The sequence below is a fragment of the Typopeltis vanoorti genome, chromosome 9 (assembly GCF_054136105.1).
Source record: "Typopeltis vanoorti isolate ZY-2024b chromosome 9, IOZ_Tvanoo_1.0, whole genome shotgun sequence".
In the NCBI taxonomy this organism is placed as follows: Eukaryota; Metazoa; Arthropoda; class Arachnida; order Uropygi; family Thelyphonidae; genus Typopeltis; species Typopeltis vanoorti.
The window spans coordinates 125,573,389-125,598,121 of NC_143557.1; the positions used below are offsets into that span (position 1 = coordinate 125,573,389).

The 24,733-nt window shown below is 36.2% G+C and overlaps 1 protein-coding gene across 5 annotated transcripts in view; it reads left to right on the forward strand.

Annotated features, from left to right (window-relative positions):
• Positions 1 to 24,733, forward strand: part of LOC150103507 (uncharacterized) — a 107,548-nt gene that overhangs the window by 41,463 nt on the left and 41,352 nt on the right. For 4 of the 5 annotated variants that reach the window (XM_090397611.1, XM_090397613.1, XM_090397612.1 and 1 more), the window contains exon 2: positions 10,203 to 10,538. The exons of the other annotated variant lie outside the window; for it this stretch is intronic. In XM_090397611.1, coding sequence (XP_090253737.1) covers positions 10,254 to 10,538 — 285 coding nt within the window. In that variant the 5' untranslated portion in view covers positions 10,203 to 10,253. The remainder of the gene's footprint in view (positions 1 to 10,202; positions 10,539 to 24,733) is intronic. 5 annotated transcript variants of the gene reach the window in all.

Below are 24,733 nucleotides of genomic sequence, written 5' to 3' on the forward strand. Positions count from 1 at the left end.
CTGAGAGAAGAGGGAGCTGATCTTTGGTAGAAGATCAGCTCCCTCTTCTCTCAGTGCCTGGAATAAGGGTAGCAAGTTTCCAGCGGGACTTAAAGCTGTGCAGAGGTTGTACTTTTTTAATGACCTGGCTACATTTTCTGATGTGCCACAGATGTAGGGGATGGTGATGGCATTTCTGAAAATCTTCTGAAGTGATGGCTAAGGAATGGGGGAGGAACTTATTTTTTATTTTTTATTTTTATTATTTTTTTAAAAAATTCTGTAATTACTGTAGGCTTTGAAAGAAAGGTGTGTATGTGGTTGAGTTTTGTTGAAAGAGAGGTTCCACTGGAACAAAAATTATAGGCTCTATTGGTTAGTTTTAATAATGCCATATTGTTGAGAGGAATGGTGGTGGTGGTAAAGTTTGTGAATGTATCTTCCTGTGTGAGTGGGTTTTCTCTATACAGTGAAGGAAAGGTTACCATTAGGATGGTGTCTAGGAAGGGTAAACTATTGTTGTTTTCCTTTTCCATCGTAAACTGGATTCTTGGATGTTGACTGAGGTGACTGAGGAAGGAGCCTAATGTGTAGGGACCATGAAGCCAAATAGAGAACACCTACATATCTTAGCCAGATAGAAAGTTTGAGAGAGGCTGAGTCTATGCTCATTTAAAAAAAAATTCCATGTAAAAATTGGCAAGAGGAACGAGAGGGGGGGGCTATTAGTGGTTCTCCCTATCTGGTTGTAAATTTTGTTCTTCCAAGAAAACTAACCATAACTGATGGCAAAGGAAAACAGATCTAAGATATGAGAAGAAAGAATGTTTTTTAAGAGTGTTAAGATGTCATTTAAGAGAATATTGTGAACAGTGAGGTGATGTCAAAGCTTACCAATATATCTGCATTATTTAAAGTTAGAATTTCAATCAAGGTTTAAAATTGTGTCTAATTTTTTTATATGGGATGTAGGATGTGGTAGTCCAGTAATGAGCAGGCCAGCATCATGGATGCAGAGAGTCTGTGATGCTGGCCTGCTCTTTTAAATTCTTATATAAGGACATAGCCTTCTCCTGGATAATCAGTAAAACTTAACGGTATCCCTCTGTGTCAGATCATTGATCCAGTGAGACAACAATTTCTCCATCTCTGATATCGGGCCCAGCCTCTTCTTGGTAATAATTGTGCTCTTCAATGCTACTGCACCCTTCGTGCTTTCAACAATGTGAACTTTATCCTTCACTATTGTATTCACTGTCGAAATAGGTTGATTTATTTCCCGAGTTATTGTTTATAGAATTTTCCCACCTTCATACATACGAATTATTTCAACTTTTCTTCTAGAGTAATTGCAGACCTTTGTTTTTTTAGATTTATTACCAGTGCATTCGGTTTTGCATTTGCATTCCATTTTAAGGGTAAAAAAAAACAATGAAACTAGCAGTGATAACGAGTGACTGAACTAACAGTGCGAGGCATCCACTACTGTACTGCAATAAGGCTGTCAAAGATGTACCTGTGCAAGCTGCAAACATGTTCATATGCACTAGTAGATTTATTACGTAACTGCGAATTTACATAAGTCGTGTGTTACATAACTCGGGGTGTAACTATATATAAATCAGCCATTAGACTGGCCTTGTTATATGGAGCAGAGACATGGGCAACAAAGAGAATTCAGGAGGAACAGTTGGAAAGAACAGAGATGAGGATGCTAAGATGAATAAATGGAACATGAAAGAAAGAGCACTGGAGGAATGAAGATATAAGGAAGGAGATGGGGTTTAGAAATATTAGTGACAGAATGAAAGAAAGCAGATTGAGGTGGGCCAGCCATGTATGGAGAAGGCCAGTAGACCACCCATTGCAAAGAGTCATAACATTGGAAGTGAAGGGTAAGAGAAAAAAATGAAAACCAAGAAATAGATGGTGGGAAAACATCAAAAGGGATATGGAAGAACTTGGAATAGAAAGGGGGGATGCCCAAGATTGAAATAAGTGGAAGAAAATTGTCTGAGCACAGTTCCCAGGACTATCTGGAACTAAAATGCCGAAAAGAAGAGGATTAACCATCACGTATTTCTGGATTTCTTCAATCTGTTCACATAAAATTTTCTGTTGTCTTATTATTTTAGTATTCAACACTAAATATGAGGATAATCCTCTTCAATGGCAGGCAGTATCAAGTGGTGATGTGGACAAATATCAAAATACGAACTGGGCAATGAAAGTTATTTGTGCTTATGGTCCCATAGAAGGTTCTACCAAGGAAGAAATGGAGGAATTTTTTCAGGCATTAGAAAAGGCATCTGGCTCATTGGAAAAGTTTTTTTATGTTGAGCCCATACACAAAAGGTTGGTTGATCAACCTCTTGTGTATGGGCTCAATGAAACTTCAGAGTGTTTTGAGAAAAGTGCAAAGCTAATAATAATGTTACATGGCTGTTGTATTTCTGTTCAGGACATGGATTCATCGTTACTAACACCATCTTCCAACATAAAAATGTGCGCAAATTCACATGGAGAGAGGATGCAAGAAATAAGAAAAGTCTCATTGATTGTTATAGTTGATAGTGATGTTTTCTTACTGGTTCAGCACACAAGAGTATACAGAGGATTTGAAATAAGAAGTGATCACTGTTTAGTTTTAAGCAGGATAAAATTGAATTTCATATTGAATAGAAGAGTGTGTAAGAAAGTTTCAAAACACATCAAGGTTGAGTAGCTTTCAGAGGTAAACTGTAGACTGAAATATATAAACATCATTGAAGAAAAAATGAAAGTTTTAAAACAAGAACCAAGCCTTGGAGATTCAGTGACAAATCCTGAAGAAAACATTGATTAATTTGGTCAGAGAGGCAATGGTGAGGTTGACTGTAACGATAGAAAAATCAGAACTCCATGGTGAACTCTCGAAGTTAGAGGCAGTCAATGAAGGAAAAGAACAAAGCATATCAAAAGTTCCTGGCAAGTAATTCAGCTTGTGCTCTTAGAAAATACAAAGAAAAATGTAACAAAGTAAAACTAGCTAAACGTAAGTTATGGGAAGACTTCGGTAAGAACATAGAAATTGAATATCAGGAAGGTGGCAAAATATTCTGGAAGCTATAGAAATGGAGGAACAAGTACTATAAATGGAATCAGAGATGATAAAGATATTCTAGGTGTAATTACTTTGAAAGACTGTTAAATGAAACAAGCAGTGTCAGCATGAGGATAGAAAACTGAACAGGAATGCAGTTCAGAATATATATCCATACTTAAAGTAAAAAAAAGTCATCAAAAACCTGAAAGTGGAAAGGCAGCTGGAGTAGATGAAATCCAGCCAAAAATGCTCAAATATTATTCTTATTATTATTATCTGAGACCTCCAGGGAGTCGAGGACTCATTGAGGGAGGCTGTAAATTACTCAACCCAGCTATCATACCTTCCCTTAAATTCATTTACACTAGATGCACTCACTACCTATCACTATACTAGGGGCAAATTATACCACTCACCCACTGCTCTCTGGGAGAAAAACTTAGCTCTTACCCTTTTATATGGAAATATAAAAGTTTTACAATGGTTGCATTGCATAATTCAGAAGGCCTGGTCAGTGGGTCAAATTCCAGATGATTGGAACAGAGCTCTCAGTACCAATCTATAAAAAAAGAAATAAAACTGAATGCAAGAATTACAGAGGTATTTCCCTACTGAGTGTTCATGGTAAGATTTATGCAAGTATTATTATTGTTCCGGGAAACTCCAAGGAGTCGACAGACTCATCGAGGGAGGCCCTAACATCATGTCTGGAACAACTGTTCAACATTCACACAGTATCTATCATATCTTGCCTTGAACTCATTCACGGTCATAGCACCCACAACAGACTCTGGAAGCTTATTCCACTCATTCACCACTCTCCAAGTAAAAAACCTAGCTCTAACACCCTTGTCAACCACGCTCTTGCCCAGCTTCCATGCATGGCCCCAAGTCCTCCCACCACCAGTCATATTTTCAAAAATATCTTCTGGATCAATCATATAAAAACCCTTCAGTAATTTGAATGTCTCAATCATATCACCCCTCCTTCGCCTATCATCCAATTTCTGCAATCCACAAATCCTCAACCTATTCTCATAAGGTTCATTCCACAGACCTGCTATCATCTTGGTCACTCGTCTCTGGACCCTCTCCACTTCCTCCCCATCATGAAGAAACCCTGGTGCCCATAACTGGGCACAGAAGTCCAGATGGGGTCTTATCAAGGCTCGATACAGAGGAACAACAACTTGTTTGTCTCTGCATGTTAAAGTATTTTTCATAAGCCAAATGATTTGGTGAGCTGTTTTAGTCACTTTTGCAATGTGCCCCCTAAACTTCAACTCCCTATCCACCAGCACTCCCAAATCCCTGGCCTCATCAATCTCCTGGAGTACGGTTCCACCAATGCGATATACTGCTGCTGTTCTTTTCACCCCAAAGTGCATAACCTTACACTTTGCCACATTAAACTGACATCCATTTTTCCTAGCCCAGTCCTCCAAACTATCCAAATCATCCTGTAAAATTTTGACATCCTGTGCACTCACAATTGCTCTACCCAACTTTGCATCATCAGCAAACAAGTGAACACTTCCTCTCAGATCCTTTCCAATATCATTGATGAACAAATTGAAAAGCAGTGGTCCCAGAATAGAGCCCTGCGGCACTCCACTAGTCACAAGACGTCTTTTTGACTCCACTCCTGAATAAACCACTCTCTGGTATCTCTCCTTCAACCACCCTCCTATCCATCTTACCAACCCTATATCTATCCCCATCTGCTCCAGTTTACCGATTAGGGTTCCATGTGGTATCCTGTCAAAGGCCTTGGTAAGGTCCAGTAGTATCACTGTAAACCCATTACCCCTATCCAGTTCAGCCGTCACTGTGTTATAAAACGTGAGCAAGTTACTGAGGCATGATCTACCCTTCACAAAACCATGTTGTCCCCCATACGATATCCCATTTTCATCTATCCAATCCTGTATTCTTTTCTTGACTAATTTCTCTAAGACCTTGACAATGATTCCTGATATGCTAATCGGTCGGTATTTTACAACAGCAGTCTTGGAACCACCTTTATGCAGTGGAACTATTTTCCCCTCCTTCCACCCGCTCGGGACTAACCCAGACCCGAGACTCAAATTAAACAAAATGGTCAAGGGTACTGACAATTCTTTAGCTGCTTCTCGTACTACACGAGCTGGTATACCATCCAATCCCACAGATGTATTGACATTGAGGTTATGCAATAGACTACTCACCTCCACTTCATTCACCACAATTCCCATATAATCTACTGGTTTATTCGTTTCTGCAATGTCACCACCTGGATGATATATTCTTGCAAAGTGCTCACTCAGTAACTCAGCTATCTCAACTGATTCAGTTACCTCCCTACCATCGGCATTCTTTAAAATCATTCTGCCATGTACATTTTCCCTTTTACTTGCTACATATCTAAAAAACTGTTTAGGATTCTCTTTAGCCTGCATGGCCAATGTTCTTTCGTAATCCTTTTTTGCTTTTCTTACCAAACTCGTCACCCTTCTGGCCTGCTTTATACCGTTCGTGTGCCTGCCGGTCACCTTTCTCCTTAAATTCCCTCCATAGTTGTTTCTTTTTTTGCAGCTCAAGCTTAATGGTGTTATTCATCCATTTAACCCCTACTTGATTTATTATTCGGACTCTAGGTATACAGTCAGCCATTGCTTCATGCAAGCACTTCTTAACTACCTCCCATGCACTATCAACTTCTAGTCCTTGCAGTTGTACATGCCATGGCACTGAGCCTATCAAACTCCTAAGCTTGTCATACTTTCCAGCCCGATAATTCCACATGTACCCTGTCTTAATTGAAAATCTACACCTTTAGCCACCTCCCAAGTCATGACCCTATGATCACTGTCACCGATTGGTGGCAATGTGGTCATATTTGTTACAGCCAAATCCTCGGATGTAATTACTAGGTCAAGCACTCTCTGACCTCTGACTAAGTATGCTTGAGTAATGGCTAAGAAAAATTGTGGAAGGGAAACTTGGTGAAGAATAAGCTAGATTGAGGCCAAATAGAGGTTGTCAGATCAGATTTTCATTTTAAGACAAAAAGTTGAGAAATTTTGGGAATATAAGAAGGCTTTGTACTTAAGTTTTGTTGCTCTGGAAGAGGCATATGACAAGATGCCAAGAGGAAAGCTCTTCAAAATGCTACAGTTATATGGTGTAAATGGGTCATTATATTAAACAATACATAGTCTCTATTTAAGCACAAGTCAGCAGTTAGAATTGAAGGAGGTACAAGAAGATGGTTTGATGTTAAATGAGGAGTGCAACAAGGGTGCATATTATCTCCTCAGTTATTCATTATCTATATGGATCAAGTTATGAAGGAAAGTGGTATTAAATCTGATATCAAAACTGGGATGTTAATCTTTCTTTTTATTTTGTGCAGATGATGTTATATTTCTGAATAAACCCCGCACCAGTCTGTAAGATTCTAAGATTTCCTGACAAAATTGAATAACTGTTGATAAATTTGGTATGAAAATCAGCAATAAAAAGACAATGAAAACAGGCAGAAACATTGAAAACATCAACTGTGTATCCTGAATGGTGAACCTATAGAACAAGTAAAACATTTCAGCTATTTAGTCACAATTTTGAGTGAGGATGGTAAATTAAATAGTCTATTTCCATTTAATTAAATTAATTAAATGGAAATAGACAACAGAATTAGTAAAGCTGGTATGGTAGGAAGTCAGCTGAATAAATTTATATGGAATAAGAAAGAAATTAATCAAAACACTAAATTAGATATATGCATGATGGTGTTCAAACCAATTTTAACTTATGGATCTGTGAGCTCGGTTAGAAATAAAAACTTGGTCAAAGACTGGAGACGTCTGATATGAGAGCTCTGAGAAAGATTAGTGGAGTGAATAGATGGTCAATTGCAGTATCATATTAAAAATAAGATTATTAGAAAAGAACTTGCCATTGTGTTAGCATTCAGGAATGTGTTAGTAGAGCTGATCTCAGGTGGTATGGTCACTTAAACAGAATGGAAGAAGAAGGATTAGCAAAACAAGTGTTCTTTGCCGTATTGGCAGGGAAAAGACCAGGGGATGTAGATGGATTGATACAGTAAAAAGTGCCTCGAAAGACAGAAATATAAGACCTGATAATATTGGAATCTTGACAGATAACAGATTAATTCAGAGGAAAATTGTTCATTGTAAATGATGAATGGAACTTTTTTCATGTAGTACTATCATAATTATGTTGTATACTCCCTGAGGGTACATATAAGGAATTTGATGGTGATGGTATTATTTTATTGGCTTCCTTGCTGCTCTCTTTGTATCTCTGAGCAGCATGCACGTCAGTTTGATGATTAAGTCAAATGCTTCTCTTTTCTTTACTGCCAGTTTGTATTTTTCATTAAACTACTTTTTATGCTGTAGTTTACTTTGAATTCCAAATTGAATTTTCTCTGCTACTTTTTATGCTATCCTTGATATGAACCCAGATGTTTCATTATATTAATTCTCTTACAGCTACATATTTTTCAATTTCTGTTTTAATTCACACTCATATTTTCTCTCTCTTTAGTTTTAACTAGTTTGTTAATATTGTATCTCAGTTGATTTGCATGTGCTGAAAAATATTTACTGTTTATTTTAACCTTCAGAATGGCACCAGTTAGAAAATGGTTCACTGTCACATTCATGATGCTCTAGATATTCTGAATGCAATTCCTATGTATTTTATTGATTATGATATTGTCTGTTTGAATGAATGTATGTCCATGTTTTTTTTTTTAAATGCAAATCCTACCCATAAGGAGTTATAAACCTTTAGTACATTTTAGTACCATGGGTGGACTAAAGGGTCAGATAATTTAGAAACCCTGCATATCCTATAATGACCATTATAGGATATGCCCTGATATCCTATAATGATCCTCTCAAAAACTTATAGACCCCTATATCACTTCTCTTTCTCTGTTTACCAGTGTCTGATAGCCACATACACTATCCTCATAATCTACATTCCATAATCCTGATATCATTGTTATAACTCTTCTTTGCACCTTTCCATGTATTCTTTATCTCTTTGGCACCCAGGAGACCAAATCTGTGTACAGTAATCCAGGTGTGGTCGTATCAGTGCCTTGTAGAGCAATTTAAATTTCGCCACACTGTAGTAGGGCTTAGGCATTCTCCTCGAGCATGCAAACTGGAAGTGGCATCAGTGAAGCAGGCAGGTTCTCTATCAAAAGATTCTATGGTCAGTTCAGTTCTGTGCTAAACCAGATTTCTGAGATTTCTTATGGGTGATATAAGATTAGTTTTCTTGCAATCTTTTTTCCACCTAATGCCTTGTTTGTCCAGAACAAAAGAGGCCATCAGTGTTTCGTACATGCCTGGAAGGGAAAGAGGAGATCATTTATCCTTAGAGGAAGTCGACCAGGGAGAGAGTTTATTGACAGGAAAAAGTGGTTATTAGATTTTATTTCTTGAAGATTTTTGAGATTGGTAATTGGAAATACATGAAATATAAGAAATTGGAGTCTTCTATGCTGTTTGTCAAATAAAGTTTTATTAATTTTATACATATTCCTGTGTCTCTGTATAAGAGCAACCTTCACCGTGTCACAAAGTACCTTTTGAAAATTTGTGTATATTAAAATATTCTACTCCTACTTTCTAACATCGTGTCTCTATAATGTGCATGGACTTCATTTAAAAACATGCTTAATGCAGTAGGTGATTATGTCTCTTTTATAGAGTTCTGATATAGGATTAACAAGTGATAGCTCTTATATCTGATCAAAAATATCCACAGAACTCTTCCTAGTAGTGGATATTATTCTATGCCGTACATCACAGCTTTGGCTCATATAGGTATAAAAGGAAGCTCATGGTCTTGCAGGCTTCATATACAAACATTACCAGTAAAATTGGCTGTGCTGAAAAGCTCAGTGACTTTTGACATTGTACTATCATAGGATATTACCATTGTGACAACTGAGTTCAGGAAATTTCTGCCCTGCTGCTTCTGCCTTGATCAACTATAATTGGTGTTATTTGTTGTGAAGCGAAAACATCTAGGAGTAATAACAGTACAATCAAGATAGGCACAAACTGTTGGGTCACATAAAATCACAGAGCGGGACTGCCAAGTGCTGAAGCATGTGGCGCAAAAATATTGTCCTTGGTAGTGATACACTCACTACTGAGGAGTGTACCACTCCTCAGTAGTGAGTGGTACACTCCCGATGAACAGCACCACAGCTGTTCATCAGAAGCTGAACAACACTGTTTCCATGGCCATAAAGCCACACACAAGCCTAACATCAACAAGGGCAATGCCAAATGTCTGATAGAGTGGTATAAAGTTTGCTGCTTTTGGATTCTAGAGCAGTGGAAATGAATTCTCTGGAGCAGTGAATTGCATTTTGCTGTCTGGAAGTTCAACAGATGAGGGTGGATTTGGCAGATGTCAGGAGAATGCTACCTTCTTGAGTGTTGTACCAGCTGTAAAGTTTGGAGGAGGAGTCATCATTGTGGTGTGGGCTGTTTTTCACAGTTCAGACAGACTACCCCTTAGTTCCAGTGATGGGGAATCTTAATGCTGCCTATAATGACATTAGGCAATTCGGTGCTTCCAATTCTATGGCAAGAGTTCAGTGAAGGCCCTTTATTATATCAACTTTACAGTGCCACTTGTTCACAAAGTGAGGTCTGTACAATAATAGTTTGATGAGATGAGTGTTAAACTTCACAGATCTTATCTCGACCCTATCAAACACACCTGTGAAATGAATTAGAATGCTGTTTGCAAGCCAGGTCAAATTGCCCAAGATCAGTGATCGACCCACTAATGCTGTTCTGGAAGAATGGGAAGGAATTACCTCAGAAATATACAAAAATCTAGTGGAAAACCTTCCCAGAAGATTGAAAGTTGGTCTTGCTATAGCAGCAAGGAATAAACCAACTTCATATTAATGCTTTTCATATTAGAATGGGAGTCGGATGAACAGGCATCTGGATGTTTTTGATCAGATGACATATCTCTAGTTAGCATGCTTATTACTGTATCATACTAAATTGATCCAGCTAAAACAAATGTTTACTAATCATAATTGTGTTATTTTTTATAATTACAATTATTAATTTGATTTTTAATATAGGTTTTTAATTATTTTCTCTGATGATAAATTTCAAGTGGTTTTAATGACATCATGGAAGTAGAAAAAATGTGTTTTAACTACTCACAGTATAAGACAGTATTCCTCAGAAGAAAAAAAATAGAAAATCTCTTTAGAGTTACTATGAGGATCACACAAACTACACTTTCCTATAATCAGCATACTGATTTTACAAGTTCTGTCTTCTGGATTGATAAAGCTTCTTCATCCAGGTTATCTAAAGCAAGAACCAAGATGCAGCCTGTTGATAAAAGCACAAATAAGAAAATGTTTATATGCAAAATCTCTGGTCAGGCTAACAATGTTAGAATGGCAAAGGTATAGTTTCATTACTTTTTCTGGTTTTGCAATATTATTTTTAGTATCTTGTTGTTTTCTTTCTTTGTTATAGAATTAAGTGCACGATAATTTATTTTTAAGACATAGCTTAAGTGGACAATTAAAAATAGTATTGTTTCCACAATGTTTTTTTTTTTTAAATAAAGATATTTTATATATATGTTTCGAAAATTTGTATACTGGCATAGTACCAGTGTACAAAATTTAAGCATCTGTACATATTTAAAAGTGTATAAATTGATAATGAAAGTTGATAATGACCTGTTTTTAAATCAGTTTGGTAGACTTGTATTTGAATCCCATCCTAGGACTTTATCAGCTGAAAGTAAGTTAGTTGGTGTCATATGAAGGTGGTAGAGGTTTTTCCTTCTGGGATTAATTGATATTTTTACTCTGGTAACTAGGCAAACAAGCTCTGTGAACACACAGCTTACGGGCAACACACTATGCCTCAAAGTATACCCTAGAGCAGCGATTTTCAACCGGTGTGCCGCGAGAGGTCTTCAGGTGTGCTGCGAGATTTATGAAAGCAAATTAATTGAAAGAAATAATGTCGTAATTTGTGCATTTATTTATTAGTGTCTGGTCTTTCATTTTCTTGTGTGTGTAAATCAATCAAAATTATGCCTATTTTTTGCCAGATCATCAAAAAAATTAAAAGAATATATTTTTAGTGTGCCGCAGAATTTTAATAATTAGTCTAGGTGTGCCGTGTTTTGAAAATCACTGCCCTAGAGGAATGGCAAGTGCTAACTGCATTAAAAGTGCCTTTAATTCTCTAATCTGGAGGAGGGGGAGGAGATGGCCAGGATGTGTTATGTGTATGTGTGTGTGTTTTTATATATATATATCGAGCAAAACCTGGATACATTGCATACAATCTGTTGAAAGAACATGGATAAGAAGTGCAAATCAGCTGACATCCATTACAAGGTGTGATAATCCTTCATGATTGATAACACTTAACCAGATTAACTTGCATTCATAGCTGCGTCTGTTACCTGTTGCATGAAATGCAGTTCCTTGCTGTATGTTGAGTAACTGGAATCTTAGGTATATTACGTAGACTAAATACTTTGAAGTTATTTTTATTCTACTTTTTTATCATATAATTATAGTTTTTAATGTCAGGACAAAATAAGAGATTCTTTCATACTTTCTTTACTTAAATATTGTATCACCTTGGAAAATGAATGCCATTATCAATTTTTTTTGTGCTAACTGGGTCTATTCCCTTAGTTAACAACACATTTTATCTGTTCTCAAAGACTTGATTCAAGATAATTATTTTTGTCAAACAATATGTTATAAATTAATTAATATCCAAATCTTGAAAAAAAAAAAAAAAAAAAAGGGCTTCATAAGTTCCAGAATTATGCTTTGTTTTATTTTTTTTATTCATAATTGTAGTTCGAAGAATACTTCACAGATTACATGTGTACTTTGATGATTTTGCTTTATAGAGAACTATATCTTTAATCATATTACAAAATGAATATTATTATTTTTAGTATCTTTATAACATAATTGATCTTTATAATGTAATTTGCAGTTTGTTGCACTTAAACTTTCTTGCTTTCCCGGAATCGCTCATTACAAATTGAATTAAATGCTTATGAAGTAAATTGCTATGTATATATTTTCTAGCAGAAAATATATACATAGTACAGGAAGATGGTTTAATGTTAGATCTAGTGTTAGACAAGGATGTACATTATCCCCTCTCTTATTCATTGTCTATATGGATCCCATTATGACGGAAAGTGGTATTAAACCTGATATCAAAATTGGAGGTGTTAATGTCAGCTCTTTGCTTTATGCGGATGATGTTATACTTCTAAATAAATCCGCTATTCAAGATTCCCTGACTAAATTCGATAACTGTTGTAATAGATATGGTATGAAGGTGAGCATTAAAAAGACAAAGACAATGTAAATAGGTAGAAACATTGAAAATATCATCTGCATGGTGAATGGAGAACTTATAGAACAAGTAAAACATTTCAGCTACTTAGACACAATTTATAGTGAAGATGGTAATTTAAATATGGAAATAGACAACAGAATCAACAAAGCTGGTATGGTAGGAAGTCAACTGAATAAATTTATATGGAATAAGAGAAATTAGCTAAAACACTAAATTAGCTGTATACATGACAGTGTTTAAACCAAATTTAACTTATGGATCTGAGAGCTGGGTTAGAAGTAAAACACTTGACCAAAGACTAGAGACTGCAAATATGAGAGTCCTGAGGAAGATTAGGAGTATGAACAGATGGTATGAATGGCAATATCATATTAAAAATGAGGATATTAGGGAAGAATTTGATATTGTTAGCATCCAGGAATGCACATTAGCAGAGCTAATCTCAGGTGGTATGATCACTTAAGCAGAATAGGAGAGGAAAGATTAGCAAAACAAGTGCTCTCTGTCAGGTTGGTAGGAAAAAGACCCAGAGGAAGACCAAGATATAGGTGGATTGATATGGTACAAAGTGCCTTAGACGATAGAAATATGAGACCTGATAATATTGGAGTCTTAACAATTAACAGACTGATTTGGAGGAAAATTGTAGATAGGAAGTTAGTAATGATGTGAATTTTTCACGTAGTACTATCATATCCTTTACATCCCCTGAGGGTATATATATCAGGAATTTGATGGTTGTCTTGTTATTGCTGACATTCACACCAAATCCATTGCAACACTTGTGCAGTTTAGTCAGTGAATCTGGATGACTTATACCGAATTTATTTAAAAGTATACCATCATCAACATAAAGTATAGAGCAGAGATTAACCACCAAATTGGATTTCTGGTATAATACCGCTTTCTTTCATAATGTGATCCATATATTATTAAGAGAGACTTCCAGGGAGTCAGGGACTCATCTAGGGAAGCCACATACTACATGCCACAGCTATCATCCATATTCTTGAATTCATTCATGCTTCATGCACTCATAACATTCAATGGCAATCCATTCCAATTGTGCACCACCCTATGAGAGAAAAATATAGCCCATTCTTAGCAACATTCATTCTCAGCTTCTAAGGATGACTTCTTATCCTTTTCCAACCTTCCATAAATTAAGAAATTACTTCAACTGATGGAATTTCTCAATTTACGGAAACCTGTATGACTGTTTCAGAAGTTTGTAAGTCTCAATCATATTATCCCTCTTTCTCCTGTTTGCTAGTGTCTGTAGTCTACAAATTCTCAATCTGTCTTCATAATTGGTATTATACAATCCTGATATCATTTTTAACACACTCACTCCTTTGCATCATCAGAATCACAACTGAAACCATGATACCAGACCTGCACGAAATAGTCCAAGTAAGCTCTTATCATGGCCTGGTAAAGAGGAAAATGACATCCTTATATTTACATGTGAACGATTGTTTCAGCATTGTAATTATCCATTGAATTGTATTTATATTATTAGTAGTATTGTTTGATTGCATACTTTAGCCAGGAGAACTAAGTGTTAGACTGGCTGCCAAATTGCTCTAGCTCAATTAGTTTTACCCAGGGTGCACCACGAGGAGGCGAGCTAGATTACACCCCAGATGTCACTTTACACATCCTCTTTGATGGATGTTTACTATGACACAATAAGTTTCCAAAGTACTTGGACGTGACCCTGGACTGCATGCTCTCTTACAAGCAACACCTAACAAATGTTTCTGCTAAGTTAAGAACCCGTAACAACATAATACAAAAACTAATAGGCACGACATGGAGAGTAACAGCTGATAATCTGCGGATTAGAGCTCTTGGCCTAGTTTTCTCTGTTGCCGAATATTGTTCACCAGTATGGCTAAATAGCACGTGTTAAACTTGTTGATAACCAACTAAATAATACAATGACACTGATTTCTGGCACAATTAAATCAGTGCCCACACACTGGCTTCCAGCTCTTAGCAACATTGTTCCACCGAATCTGCGCAGGGCTAAGGCTCCCTTACAGGCGTATAAGAAAATCTTGGAAAACACAGCCCTACCAATACATTTAGAACTCCCAGACTTCAGTGTAAGACGATTGAGATCAAGACATTTACAACTACAATTAGCCCAACTACTACTACAATCTAATTTTGACCTGAAACAAAAGTGGCAAGAACAATATGAGAGCCAGACAGATGACATTACAAAATTTTCTCTCAAAGAATTACAAGAAAGTTTTGATGCTTGCTGGCACCTCGCATGAAAATTCTGGACTCAGCTTAATAGAATACGAACTGGTCATGGTGTATGTGCGGACATGCTTTTTAAATGGGGTAAATGACCATCCCTGCATTGTGATTTGGGGCTTAAAGACAAACTGTGGACCATATTGTGACTCAGTGTCATCTCAGAGCATATTCGGGAGACAAATTGGACTTTTTAAGTGCTACACTCGAAGCTATGAACTATTTGACCAATATGGATGTGACCATTTAATTTTATATGTTTTTAAAGTGACAGTGTATTGTACTGCATGTTTTGTTATTGATGCCATACGAATAAATAAATATATTATTATAATAATGAGGCTAGGGATCCTGGAATGTTAGTAGATAGGAAGTTGAAGTTCAGGGGGCCATGTAGCAAAGACCCAGTAAAGGTTGGTCGATTGGTAGAGCCTCTGCTACTAATGGCTCAGCAAAAAGGTAAGCAAGTTTGAGTCTGGTTAGTAGTTGGAAGGGTTCATCATTCGACACTTCCTCGATGAGTCTTTGGACTCCTGGAGACATCACATAATAACGCCTCCAGGGAGTCCAAAGACTCATCGAGGGAGAGTGTCAAATGATGATCCATTCCAACTACTAACCAGACTCAAACTTGCTTAACTTTTTGCTGAGCCATTAGTAGCAGAGGCTCTACCAATCGACCAACCTTTGCTGGGTCTTTGCTACATGGCCCATGAACTTCAACTTCCTATCTACTAACATTCCAAGATCCCTAGCCTCATCAGTTTCTTCTAGCATAATCATGCCAAAGTGAATGACTTTACATTTACTGACATCCATTTTCCCATGGCAACAATTCCAGAATATTCAAGCCATTCTGCAAGTACTGCATATCCACAGCATTCCTGATTATCTTGCCTATCTTTGCATCATCAGCAAATAGCTGTATATCTCTTGTCAAATCCTTCCCAATATCATTAATGTACAGATTGAATAACAGTGGACCAAGCACAGATCCTTGGGGTACATCACTGGTTACCTTAAAACTTGCAGACTCGCATCTCCCCGTGTATACCACTTTTTGATATCTGTCAGTCAGCCATCTTCTTATCGACACTAATATTCTATAATATAAACCCATATTTTCCAGTTTATGCAGCAGTTTACCATGCTGTATTCTGTCAAAAGTCTTGGCAAAATCCAAAAGTATCATAATGGTACCAAAAGTACCATTTCCCTTCTCTAATTCAATGGTAACATTGTTATAGAATGCAAAATATATATATATATATATATATATATATAAATATAAAATTTATTTATATATATTTAATTATTTATTTTTATTTTTTATTATATTTTAATTATTTATTATTATTTTTATTATATATCTATTTGTCATAAAGTGAAAATCTGATCCTGATAGCCTATATTTGGCCTGAATCCAGCTTGTTCTTCACCAAGCTTCCATAATCCTTCTCAACAGTTTCTCGAGTATATGTGCATAAATCTTACTAGGAACACTCAGTAGAGAAATACCTCTGTAATTCTCACATTCAGTTTTATTTTCCTTTTTATATATGTGTGCTATGAGAGCTGTTTTTCAATCATCTGGAATTCATCCGTCTGTCCTGACCTTCTGAACTATGGAGTGAAGCCACTGTAAGACTTTTATGTCTCCATACTTGATTATTTCTGGTCGACTATCATCTACTCCAGCTGCCTTTCCACATTTCAGGCTTATGATGGCTTTTTTTTTCTGGTATGGATATGTATTCTTGATTGCATTCCTCTTGAGTATTTTTACTACTGAGCTGTCACTGATTGTTTCATTTAGCAATTTTTTGAAGTAATTACTCCACACTTCAAGGATATCTTTTTCTCCAGTTTTTATGTCACCTTTATCATCTCAAACTCCTTTTACAGCACTCTTTCCTCCATTTCTGTGCTTTTTCAACAGCCTCCAGAATATTTTGCCACCTTCCTGGTATTTATTTTCTATGTTCTTACCAAAGTCTTCCCATGACTTTTGTTTAAATAGTTTTACACAGTTTTTATCTTTCTAACGTATGATCTTGGAATTTAATCAGAAATTAAAATCAGAACTCAATAATGGACACAGGAAGTAGTTAAAGAAATAGTAAAGGAAATGAAGAAAGCATATCAAAAGTGCCTGATGAATAAGCAGACTTATTCACTAGGCATGTTTAAAATGCTTTCTTCTTTTCATTCATTGCTTCTTTAGCTTCCTGTGTTAATCATGGAGTTCTGATTTTTCTATCCTTGCAGATAACCTCATCACATGTGCCTCTCTGGCTGAATCAGTCAATGTTTTCTTCAGGGCTTGCTAATGATTCATCAAGGTTTGGTTGCTGTTCTCAAACTCTTTCATTTTTTTCTTGAATACTGTTTTTGTATTTTAGTGTCTCGTTCACATCTGAGAGCTGTTCAAACTTTTATTTGCTTTAAAACTTTTTTGCAGGTTCTTCTTTTCAATATGACATTCAATTTTATCCTGCTCAAGACTAAACGGTGATCACTTCCAATTTAAAATCCTCTGTACACTCTAGTGTCCTGCACTAGTGGAAAACATTATTCTCAACAATAGCATAGTTAATGAGAATGTGAATTTGGCCTGAATGCAGCTTGTTCTTCACCAAGCTTCCCTTCTGCAATCCATCTCAATTGTTTCTCAAGTATACTTGCAGAAATCTTGCCACCATTTTTATGTCAGAACATTGTGTTAGTAATAACCAGTCCATATCCTGAGCAGAAATCCAACTGGTATTTGCCATTGTTATTAGCTTTGCTCATTTCTCCAAATTTTCCCAAAATATTTTTGTATGTCTCGCAATCATTTCCTACTCTGCTATTTAGATCCCCAACAAGGACCAACTTTTCCTTTTTCATTGTGTCAGTTGCTTTTTCTAACGCCTCAAAAAATTCCTCCACTTCTACTTTAGTAGAACCTTCTGTGGGACCATAGGCACAAATAAGTCTCATTGTCCAGTTCCCCATTCTGATATTTGCCCACATCACTCTACTTGATATTGCCTGCCATTCAGGAATATTAGGCTCGTATTTAGTGTTGAATATTATAGCTGCTACTCCTTTTCCCTGATTGTTATTGCCCGAATATAAAATTTTGTATTTATTTCTCAGAAAGATCTCACCAGTTTTTGTGTTTTTTGTTTCAGTTATAGTACACCCACAGATACGAGACCCTTTGACACTTCTGCACATGTCAACAAAAGGTGAATCCATTCCGATAATAGGGTAATCAATCCGTATTGTAGGATGAGTTGTTTATTATTACACGTCGAAAAATTAACTTCTCTTTTATGATCATTGTAGTTTTTAAAGTGGTAATTATTTTGCTTGTATAACAGTTGGAAAATTTTACCTATAAAGCACGTGACTTTGCATGTTGTTGACGATTCATTCATCGCCTTATTTCTTTCTCCTCTTCAACATGAATTGACCCTTCTTGGCAGTCTGCCAATGAGAGCTCTCCCTACTGTGGTCGGATTATACTCCTGTTATGTTGATCTGGTACTTATCCGATTCTTCGGCCAGCTCCATTTCTTTGGCATTCAGACTTCTTATGTTAATATTACCGATCTTGAACTCTGGTGATGTTGAGTTGGGATGTGTTTCATTATTTGCTCCAGTAACTGACTTTTTGCTGTTCACCCTGGTTCCCTGGCAAAAACAACTGATGGTTGTTTAACCAGGCAACGCCCCAACTAGCATGAAATTCTGTCATGTTGTACCGTCATTTTATATTGTGGTTTAAGCCAATAAGAATACAGTTTGGTTGGCAAAAATCCCAAATTGCCTAGCCCGAGAAAAGGATATGACTTGATAATGCACTGGCTCACTGTCTCTTGTAAGTAATGTCCCTCATGTGTTCTTCCATACTCAATTCTATAGATTTGTCTGTCTGCCCAAAATAAGGAATATCACAATCACACAATATTTTTATATACACCAGGGTATTTTAGATGATGAAGAAAAGATTTTGTGTGGCTTATTAAGAAACGGATTTTTGGAAGTGGAGTGAACAAGGTTCTGATATTGTATTTTCTTAGAACTTTGGCTAATTTATGTGAAACTGTACTTATGTAAGGAATAGATATATTGCCTTTGAATCTATTTGTTTCTTCTGAGCGATGTCTAGGAGGATTAAGAAGGACTTTTTCAATGATTCTCTTGGAATATCCATTAACTTTGAAAGAAGTTTTGAGATGGTTTATTTCTATAAGAAGTTCATTTGGGTTATCCAGAAGAGAACGGGCTCTATGTCCCAAGGTGGAAATTATTCGAAGCTTATGAGGAGGGAAGTGATGGGACTGACTATGTAGATATCTGTTGGTATGCGTTGGCTTTCTTTATATCGATATTTTTATAATGTCACCTGAAGAAGGCTGTTACAAGGCGAAACTAGTAGTGTTTTAATATTAAAACCTTTTTACTTAAATCTCGGTTCTAGTCATTCAATTCTTTAAAAAGAATATATATATTTATTTATTTATTTATTTTTTTTGATATATTTTGAGTATATATATATAATGGTGATATATTTTGAGTAATCTCTGTTCTAAAAGAGAGGCGAAGGAGAGGTTGCAGTTACAGTGTTTTAATATTTTGGGGGAGATTGTAGCCATGTTAAGAATTAGCGCAATGCTATCAGAACTGATTAATTTTTCCAAAAATAACATCGTTCATAAGCCTTTTCTTATTTTTTTTATTATTATTAACATGTGATCCCCATGGAGTCAGAGACTCTTCATGGGATTCTCTATGTGAATTTATGCATGTTTATGTTGAACAATTATATTAGTAATGGTTGCCTATGTCCTAAACAGAAACCTAGCAGGTACTTACCATTATTATTATTAGCTTTACTCCAGACTTTCCCAAAATATTTGTATGTCTGGTATTCATTTTCTCTTCTGCTGTTGAGATCGCAAACAAGGATCAACCTTTTTTGTTTTTCCTTTATGCTATGGACCCACAGAACATTCTACTAAGGAAGAAGTGGAGGAATTTTTCTATTCACACAAGTCTCATTGTCCAGTTTCCCCATTTTATGATTGCCTACGTCACTCTACTTGAAATTGTCTACCATTTAAGAAAATTATCTTCATGTTTAGTATTGAAAAGTTAATAAAATGTTGCCTTATATTTTAAGAGATGTTTTTCACTCTCCTGCAACATGCATGCCTGAAAGTATTTTGGAGACACTTTTACTACTTGCTTTAGTACAAGAATTTATTTATGTAATTTGATAAAGTAGTCATCATTACCTCATCAGATAAGGATATTGCAAAACAATTGTGTTGGTGCATGGACTTGTTTCCTGAAACCACAGCCTATTCATACTACAGCATTAATCTTCTCTCATGTTCTTCTTGAGGTGTTTGGTATACTTGGGTGACATTTTTCATTTCATATTGGAGAAATTTGTTCCAGAGTTAGCTCAAATTTCAGACATCTGTTATATAGATGAAGGTTTGTTGTTTTGGAAGTATCTGACTCAGAGTCAGGATTATTTATGCATTGTTCATTAGTTGGTGCAACTTGATCTCCTATGAAATATGGCATACTCTTGATTATTCACATGTAGATATTTATTAATTTTTTTTTTTGATTATCTAAAGACCCTTCACTGTAAATTGTTTAGCTACCTCTTCCTTTTCTCGTTTTTCCTGTTCTGCAACAGTTGTTCCTCCAGTTCGACCAATTTTTCATTTGTCAGCTCTTCAGGAGAACTCTCTCCGAGTTGAATTATGTCGTCATCATTCACTTCAAGATTCAGATTGTTTGCTAGGCCCACTATTACAAACTTCCAAAATCATGCACAAACCTTTTTAATGTGTTTTTCCATATGCCACTCATACATTGAGAGGTCACTTCGTCCCAAGCCACAGCTTGGGACGAAGTGACCTCTAATAATAGCATGATAAATATTTTTAATAGCATGATAAATATTGAATGTTTTTCAGAATTGCATTAGAGTCTGGTCATTTCCTTCAGTAGCAGAAATGGCTTGTGAAAAAGTTCTCCATAGAAAATAAACCTTAAACACTACAAGAACTCCCTAATCCATCGGTTAGATCAATGAAGTAGTGTTTGGAGGGAGAAACATGACCTTGAACTTGGCGAAGATCACCACTATAAGACGCACAAAACGGATGATCTGGAGCATTATACAGAATTAATAAAATTTTAAATTCTACATTTTCTTTCACACAATAGCTTTTTATTTCACTCGCATAACAGTTGATTAAGTCCTCAAACAATTTTTGAGTCATCCACAACTTCTTATTGCTCTGATAATGAACTGGGAGTATGCTTCCTAATGTTTTTGAAGATTTGTGGATTCTCATTGTGCCATATCACGAATGGTTTCAGTTTATATCCAGCCACACCCATAACGGAATCGCAAAATGGCATTAAGAGCTTTGAAACTAGGCATAGATTTTAGCTTTTTGTGGATGAATGTCCGCTTGGGCATTTTTTTTCCGAAATAAGGACGTCTCATCCATATTAAATTTTCCTTCGTAATAATTTTATCCAATTTTTCCACAAACTCCTTGGCAGCCTTCTCAGCACATGCAGATTCCCATACATTTTCACACTATGCAGCACAAAACGCTGTTTGAATCTCATGAACCAACCAGAAGAAGCGTTGAATTCGCAGTCATAATCGGGTTCTGCTTTCTCCTTCAACATGTTGAAGAGACTTAGTGCCTTAGCGGTTATAGTCACAGTGCTAAGGGGGTATTCGTTTTTGGTTCAGGTCCTCTATCCATGATGCAAGTAGCTTTTCCATATCACCCATAGGACCTTGTTGTTGTTGCTTCGTCACTATCATCGATTTAATGGAAGCAGATCCTTTCACAGCTTCTACGATTTTATCCTTAATTTTCAAAATGGTCGTCACTGTGGAATGAAACCATGAAACCATCCGAAGTCATGTGCGATCACACTAGCAGGTTTACCAGCTTCATGTTGCTTTATAACTTCAACTTCGTTTCAAGATCAATTGCTCGCCTCTTTTTCTGTGATTCTTCACTAGATTTTTTTTGATTGTGCATGTAGGGGCAGTGTTGCACAAAACATAGAAATATTTAACGATAAATACACAAATAACCCATTTCTCAAACAGAAAATCAACAGAGGAACTGTTGAAGACATGTGCCGACTGCCGAGGGAGGTTGCTACTGTGCATGCTCACACTCGCTTGCATCTTGTTCGAAAGTATAGCCGAAAATGTTATTTATTCCCTTATGGGATCATGGACATATCTTTGAAAGGACGTAACTCAAACGGATGCAAGTCGAGGGATGACTGTAGTTAGAATAGGTTATATTTGTAACAGGCAATAAAATAAAAGTTATGCTTATTCATGTTTTTCAGTTATCCATCTCCCCTTTTTTAGTCTGGATAATAAAGATTACATTGTATTTTGAAGAAAGAAAGTGTTAACACTGAGTCTGTTGGATGAATTTGTTCTCAAAACTTGATGGAAGACCAAAATCCTAATTCTTGAACTTGATGGATGGCTCTAAAAACTTCCATCGAAAGCAGACTTATATTTTCAGAAATTCTTCAGAAACTGTGATTTCAGTGAGCATTAAAGCAGCTATTTCAGGTATTTTTACGTTTTTGAAAGTGGAACTTTTCTCACCTGAGCAACAGTTTCCACAAAACTTTCTACACAATACTTTCTTGGCCAATGACTACAGCTCCTACATGGTTAAAATACTATGCCCTCCCCCCATTTCCCTCTCCTGCCAAACACACAAGAAAAAAATACCACCATTCCTATTCTATGTATCTAGAATATATCTGAAAAGATAGCCAAAATACTACTAAAATATAACCTTCACACCACATTCAAATTACACATCATATTAGCAACCATGAAGTGCTCTCCTCAGAGTAAACTCCATCCACTAGCATATCCAGGAGTGAATATAAGTTTTTTGTGACTGTGAATTTGCCTACTTGATAGGAAGATTATTTAACATTCGTCTTGGAGAACATAAGAAATACATTCGCTCCCATTATTATTGCAAATCAGCTTAGGATTGGCAGACCATGCCTTGGACATCCCTTCACCAGGATAAGAAACCAAGGTTCTATATAGAAGTTGTTACATCAGAGAGATTCTTTTTAGATCAGCAATAGCTATGAAATATTTACATAACCTTAACAAGCATGGCTGCATTACTATATCAAAAATTTGGGAAATGGTCATAAATCAGTTCCTACATAATTAAAATAACTTCATTTATACAACATCAGGGGTGAATTCCACATCAGAACTTTAGATTTTGTGTCTGTTACAATTTTAATTGTTTCTCTATAAACTGTAACATGTTGTTTTGCTCTGAAGATACTGGGTTGAAATCCAGCAAAATATAAGCTAGTTAATAAACATCATTTTATAATTTAGTGTTGTTTTTGATGTTCTGATACCATTAAAATAAGTTATGAATAATATCCTACACCTCAGCCTATCAACAAGAAATCCAAGATATGCTTTGCATTGATGCACTTGTATCCCATGCTGACAAAGCAAAATGCTTTACACCAGCTCTCATACCTGTTCTTGAATTCATTCATACTACTTGCACACACAACATCCAACCATTCCATTTATGCACCACTCTATGAGAGAAAAATCTAGCCCTTACACTTCTTGACAGCATTCATTCTCAACTTCCAAGGATGCCTGCACATCGTTTCCCCAGCAGTGGCGCACCCAGAGGGGTGAGGGGGGGGGTGCAAGGGGCCTTGGTCCCCTGCAAAGAAAAAGGAAAAAAACACTAGAAAAGTTTCCAAAAATCTTTTCCTAATTAAAATTCATTTATTATTATTTATGTTGTCGTGTCTTCTATTTCTATACTACTTATGAATTAGCGATCATTGCAGATGCTCAGTCATAGGTCATATGCGATGCATAGTGTGTATTCTCAAATCGTCTACTGAACTCGCTCTCCCCCCAAGACTAAATCCTGAGTGCGCTACTGTTCCCCAGTGTCCATAAAATGAAAAATTCTATCTACTGAAATTCTGTATAACCTTTCAGAAGTTTGTAAGTCTCAATCATTCTCCTGTTTGCTAGTATCTTCAGTTTACAAAATTCTCAATCTGTCTTCATAATCAGGATTCCATGATCCTCATATCATTTTTGACACTCTCCTTTCTGCTGTATCAGAATCACCACGGAAACCAGGAGATCAGACATTATTATTATTATTCAGGCCTCCATGGAGTTAAGACTCGTCGTGAGAGGTGCTTGCAATAATCCAAGTGAGGTCTTATCAAGCCCTTGTAAAGAAGCAAAATTACTTCCTTATCTTTATGTATTTACATGTCAAGGTTTCAGCATTGTAATTATTCTCTGAGTTGTATTTACAATCTTTACTATATGACCATAAACTTCAACTTTCTGTCTACTAAAACTCCAAGATCCCTAGCGTGATCAGTTTCTTCTGGCATAATCACCAATATAATATGATGTTGGATATCTAATTACACCAACCTGGATGACCTTGCATTTATTAACATTGATCTGATAGCCATTTTCACATGCCCACAATTTCAATCTATTCATATCATTCATCATCATACCGGCAACACTCCTGATTATCATACAGATCTTTGCATCATCATCATCAGGAAATAGCTGTATGTCACATGTTAAATACTTATCAATGTCATTAATGTACAGATTGAATAACAATCGATCAAGGGCTGATCCTCGAAGCACACCACTAATTACCTTGAATCTTGCATATTCACCCCCCCATATTTTTTTATATTTGTCTGTTACTCATCCTTTTATCTATGCCAATAGTTTATAATCCAGTGCCATATTCTCCATTTATGCAACAGTCTTCCCTGCTGTATTCTGTCAAAATACAAAAGCAAAATTCAAAAGTATTGGTGTATCCATTCCTCTTGTGTAACTTAGTGGTAA